This window comes from Xenopus tropicalis, chromosome 5, assembly GCF_000004195.4.
Source record: "Xenopus tropicalis strain Nigerian chromosome 5, UCB_Xtro_10.0, whole genome shotgun sequence".
Taxonomy (NCBI): Eukaryota; Metazoa; Chordata; class Amphibia; order Anura; family Pipidae; genus Xenopus; species Xenopus tropicalis.
In genome coordinates, this window is record NC_030681.2 from 64,625,808 (window position 1) to 64,632,178 (window position 6,371).

The 6,371-nt window shown below is 37.7% G+C and overlaps 1 protein-coding gene across 1 annotated transcript in view; it reads right to left on the reverse strand.

The window, feature by feature from the left end:
* Nucleotides 1-5,873, reverse strand: part of phactr2 (phosphatase and actin regulator 2) — a 116,483-nt gene extending 110,610 nt beyond the window's left edge. Inside the window, exon 1 of the mRNA XM_031902023.1 lies at nucleotides 5,636-5,873. Within this exon, the coding sequence (XP_031757883.1) occupies nucleotides 5,636-5,648 (13 nt within the window). The 5' untranslated portion in view covers nucleotides 5,649-5,873. The remainder of the gene's footprint in view (nucleotides 1-5,635) is intronic.
* Between the last annotated feature and the right edge of the window lie 498 nt (nucleotides 5,874-6,371).

Here is a 6,371-nt window from a genome sequence, read left to right on the forward strand (position 1 = left end):
TGATGGCTACAGGTGCTCTCTATTTACCAACACCTGTTTTGAATCTTTAATTATCTAGCCTTTAAATCCCTTCCTCACAGTTTCTCCCACGCCCGTTATCATAGTTCCTAGGTGCGCATATTGTCCTGTCTGTCTGCATCTGACCCCTGCCTGTATTCTGACTTTTTGCCTGTTTGACTCTGCTTCTGGATCCTGATTCTGTACTGGGCTACCGTTCTGGTTTTAACCTAGCCTGCTTGACTCTGATTCTTGTAAGCTCCCTCGGTCCTCCCGTAACTATCTGGTTCCCTTGCTCACTTAGAACCTTTGCCCTGATCCTCTCACTTTATGACCTGGCGGCACCCGAGTAGCAGAGGGCTCCTCCCGAACCCAAAGGTGTCTGTTATAGGCAGAAGTGTGAGCTGTGACTGAGACCTTGGCAATTGTTCTGGGTTTTGGGATACCAATCATGACACAAGCTTTCGAAAGTCCAAAAAGTCAAATTTTAAAACTGGAGAGCAGGCACTCTTGACCATACCTAGGCTGGGGGTTTCACAAAAAAAAATCTTTAGTGTTACTTGTATTACTGACATTTATGAAATAATGCAGGACTATATAGAAATCAAAATAATATTTTAAACTGCATGTTGTTTGGTCTATTACCTCCATCCTATGAATGCACAGCTGAATACAGTTAAGCTGGCCATACAATGCTAGATCCTCTTGTTTAGAGAGTTCACTAAACAAAACCTAAGACATAAGTATCATCTGGTGAAGAAATGGGCTAATATGACCCACTAAGCTTGGCACCAAAATTACAATAGTGACAAAATGCCAAAATGGGGGCCTGATACCCATGCCCATTCACTGGGGGAAGGGAAATATGAGGAGTGCTGTGACACCTAGGAAAGCAGTTGCCTGCTGCACCTCTGTGCCTGAAGCCTAGAGGTGGGGTAGGTAATATATGATTGACAGCTGAGAATTCTAAATGAGTTTATAACATGTGTTGATGAGTAAAAAAATAATTTTGGTTCGTGTTTCATTTGAAAAGGACTTCTATTCATCTTTTTGTATATGGTGACATGAACCCCTCTAGAGAAAAAGTCATGTGATTTTTTGGATTCGGATTCGGTTTGGCCAGGAACGTGAATTCGGCCGACTCCCAATCCTGCTGAAAAAGGCAAATCTTGGCCAAAACGAATCCTGGATTTGGTGCATCCCTACCAAATGCACACAGAGGACAGACCTCCCTGAAGGGTCCATTTAATTCTTTAATTTACTTTGTCAAATCTTAAACTGGTAAGATACAGATTGTACGATTGTAGAGCTCTTTTATTGAGAAACTGGTATTATAACACCATCACAGTGCATTTGCCCTTCAAGACACTGATGCAGCAAGATGCTTCCTGGCAGTGCTTATTATGTCTCATTCAATGAGAAATATCACCAGCTTTCACTAGTCAGAGCTTCCATCTGGTGCTTTCCAGGCACCTGAGTGCATTAGAACTGATAACCAGTTATAATTTAACTATTTCCTGGTACAGCTCTCTAAACATAGGAACATAAATACATTTAAGATAAAAATGAAATATTACCAGTTTAACATTGCTCAACATATAGCTGACCAACAGGCAATACAGAATTCGCTTGTTAGTTTTAATAAAAGGGATTGATTTGTCTTGTATGAAAACATTTTAGTTTTTTCCCATCAGATTAGATGTATTACAGAGCTTTCCCAGCCAATTAAAAAATTTGGGGTGGAGTTAGACAACTTGGCACAGTTACAGCTCTGTAAATGCAATGCTTATGTATAGACCCCAGGGTTGAATCTGCCCAGTGGCTCTATAGACTTATTTGTATAACATTATCAATTCAATATAGTCCAGCCTACAAATATATATATATCATTTTTGTGTGCTATCCAAACACAAATATGGATTTCACAAACAAAAATTACTACTCTAATGGTATAGATTTACTATATTCATTTATTTTGATATGATGTATTATAGGTGAATGAATCAGTATTAATAAATGCTGTCATAAAGTAAAGCTAAACTGCAATTGCATTCATAGGAGTTTTTCAGCCTTTTTTATGTATAGTAAATTTCTTTGTAGCAGGAAGTAGATTTTGGGGCAGATTTACCAGATTGGTAAATTCAGATTGGAAATATTGAAGAGTTCACTGCAGGTTTACTATCAATTCAAATTACAATACTTTTACAGTAATTCAAAAATATTTGTCAAACAGTTGAAAAAATCACGTAATCATTATGGACTGATCTCATCAATCTATAAAGATGTTTGATAAATTTCTGTGAATTTCCGAGTTTTGTCATTGGTGGATTTGTTGCAAAACTGGCACATTTGGTGCGGAAAAATGCACATAATTGTTGCAGTTTTTTCGCCGTTTCGCTAATTTTTTGCCGAAGCAAAACGGGACAGATTCGCTCATCACTAAGGCAATATGGACACAGGACACAGGACAACCTGTTATACGTAATGAAGAATATTGCAACAGGAAATGCAATTTTTTTTATTTGGGTCCCTGTACAGTCCCCCCTGCACCCTTGCAAGTTGCAGAAAATCACTCCCCTCAGCCTCTTATTCTCAAGCAGGGGCTTGTGCAGTGGAAACCTCTCTCATTCTGGCTTTGGCTGTTGATTTTGTAGAGCACAGCAATGTTGATGTTGTTCGGGATGTAGCAGGGGCTACAGTACCGGGACCCAAATAGTTAAACTGGAAGCTGGGGGTTAAGTTTACTTTAAAAAGAATACTTCTGATTTATGTATGTAGTACACAAATTGAATAATACACTGTGCATCCTTCTGGATTAGAAGTGTCTTTCCAACTCTAGCTGGCAAAAATCTAACAAGTATGTAGCCCCAAATGCCAGTGGCTTCCCACATAACACCTTCTGTAAGAACAAGCAGCAGGATATGTATTTAACCACACAGCATTTATGGTTCACTAGTGATATATATACATATATATATATATATATTTCAATTTGCTTCACCGAAAAATTTGCAGAACTATGGAAAAATTTGCGGAATGGCAAAACATCCGCAAAAAGCGGCGACTGCGCGACTTTTTTGATGTGATGTATTTGAAGTGATTGTGACTTTTTTTGAGGTGACTGCAACTTTTTTGACTTCACGACTTTGTCCTTACTCGCCGAATTTTTCCAGCACCAATTCTTGCAGGCGTTTAATAAAAAATCCGCCAATGGCGAAACACAGAATTTCACAGCAAATCCATGCCTGCCGAAAAATTTCCCCAATCACTATGGCTCACCAGTTTAAAATCAAATATCTTTTTGGCTACTGTGGGAGGTCTTGTACCTTTGTACAGACCACAGAGCTCTCATAACTTAATATTGTTGATCATTGTTAATACAACACAAAAGAAAGTAACTAAGTAACACTTGGCTTGAGGTGTCTCATCTGTGTGGAGGTAGGTGAGCCTTTGGTACTTCTGTTGACCTGCTGCCTGGATGATTTGATTACCAGCTCCCATAACCATTTTATCACTGATGTAGACAATGTATATTTGTGTTTATATATAATTTAACATTTTAATGACTATTGAGTGTTCTTTGGAAAATGCAGCCTATACCATTCCTAAGTTTGTGTGGCTGCAACTTGGCTTTGTCTACAGAAGAGCTTGCAAATGACCTTGAAAACCTTGAGATGTCCTAGGTTTCCTTTAATCTTACAGAAGACAGCAAAAACATATTTATAGTGCACCGCAGTAAAAATACTAACTGGCTTGTGACCTCATTTATTAGGGAAGGTGAAAGGATGCTTGCAGGACTTGTTATTCCTTATCACTGATGTCAGACCTGCAACCTTTTAGCTGATGATCTACAACCCAGTTGGAATTAACTCTCAAATAACAATAGTAACTGTGCACATGCCCTTCTTGCAGTATATTTGGAACTTATAGATGAGTTTACATTTATTGTTACAATAAAAGAGCATTATCACCATTGTTGGATAATGCTGCAGTTGTGTAGCTGGGAGTTGAGACATCTCAGCAGTAAGGCTGTAACAATATAAAAAAGAGTAACCATATTAAGGCTCAGAGCCATAATGTTTTTATACAGGCCATGTAACCTTGTTGCGACTTTAGTGTTGTATGCTAATATTGTATTTTATTAAGGGGGTCATTTTTAATAACTATTTTTGTAATAACATACATTTCTGGTGACATACTGCATTACTAAGCACTTTTTAAAGGTAAACATTTTACAAGTTAAGCATGGCTTTTTTGTATTATCAAATTATTAATTAACATGTTCTAACAACATAAATGACTCTTGTTTATTTTTGCATTATTATTTACTTTGTGAAAGTATTATATTTATAGCACATAGTGTATTTTTATCATCTCTGCAAAACACCCGCACCCTACCATGGGTTACTTCCAATCTGGCATATTAGGGGAGGGCTATAAGTCAATCTGCATGGTAGTTATTGCCTAAAGTTAATGATAGTGTCAAAGGGATCCACAGTGGATAGTGAGAATTTTGATCCAAACTACTGCTAATACAGAGAGCAGCAAAGTCAGGGAATAGCACAGACCTCAGAATAATTTCTGGATAGGCATGTACTGAAGCAGACTAGTACATATCTTCCTGGACAGTAACCTATGTAGCCATATCCAACAGCTTAACTATACCCAAAATTTACTTTAAATTAAAATTACAAAAACATTTCCAACATTTTCTTTTTTCAGTTTGCAGATGGCTGGTTTCCACACTCAGCATTTTTCCAGATAGCTGACATACAGTCACAATGATTTCTTCCCATATAATAACAAATTAGCAGAAATAAGGAGAGTTTCAGTGTCATGTATCCAGATGCTGTAAGAATAGCAGGGAATAGCCTCCAGCTGGCTTTGATTTCACACCTGCCAAGCACATTTCCTATTTCGGATCTAACGCTGACAGTTTCAGCTGACAGTATAGCAACTTCATGGACACAAGACTGTTTCTTTTTAACACCATTATATTTTAAAGTGCAAAGCAAGAAGATGTCATATTTCCCTAGACCCAGTTCAGTTATGCCTAATTCCAGGCCAGCTGTCAGATCTGCAGTATGATAACAGTTATGACACAACAAAAATGAAAAGACCAGAATAAAGCAAAATCAAGTAATTTCCTATCAGATGAATCTGCAGAGCAATGTTTGTCAGGCTACAAGCAGCAATTAGAAAAATTAGAACATGCCTAATTATTAGATTGCTGCACTTTAGTTGTTTGAATTTACAAGTCATGGTAATGTTATGTTTGTTAATGTATGGCTACTAAAGAAACAAAAGGGTAATATAGAAATAGAATATTATTAGCATATAGAAAACAGTACTGTATACTGCCCTCTGATTTGCTCTATATACATACATCATATATATGTGTATATATAATTTTTCAGAAAACTCAGCCTGGGCACCAAACACCCCTGCATGCAAAAGTCTAAAAATAGCATAACCGTCTAATTCAACAACATGACAGAAGCCAAGCTGCTCTGGCAGAGAAACATCTATACAATAACATAACAGCTTTGAAAAGAATTAAAACTGCTAGAATTATAAGAGATTCAAACAAGAAATGCTGCATTATTTGAAAGGATGTGACACCTTTTTCTGTGCTTACCAGTGCTGTCCATCTGTGATTTTCAAGTATCCCACTGTGCAGCTAGGCTGTTCCTTGCCTGTATCTCCTTAATGGGGCTAACTGGCCTTCCTTTGGGCAGTGCACACACTTATTTCCTTTACAGCAGCAGCTGCAGCAGCAGACACAACATCAGAAAATCAGATCTCCAAGGATGACAAAACAGCCATTAGATCCATTACAGGCTGATTAAGGCAGAAAGAAGCTATTGAGTTGGTACTTGAAGCCCTATGGAATCAGATCTATTCTGAGCAAGTAAAGGAGGGGAGGGGAACTTAAAAGATTCAGCTTTCCAATCCTCACTATCAAATAGAAGTCGATGCTAAACATAGGTATCCAAAGGATCAAACCAAAGAGCTTAGTGGTCTGAGGAAGAAAAAATAAGCACAACCATTCTCTGCCTGTTAATCTGTAAAATGAGACACCAATTTGCAGCTTTGCTGCTTAGGAAGAATACTGGGCACAAAGCAGAGCAAACGTGACACAGTCCTACACTAAACCATTTAGCCCATTTCCAATCTACACATATAAAGTAAGTCATACAGTTAATATTACCAGGAGCAAGTATTCTTTAAAGAAACAGTGGCACTGAAACACTGAGCTCATGTGGGAGGGTAGATGTGTATAAACAATTTCATTATTTAAGTCTATGGTTCACAGTGTGGTCAAAGGGCCAGAAATAAAAGATAGATATATATTATCTACATTCACATATTAT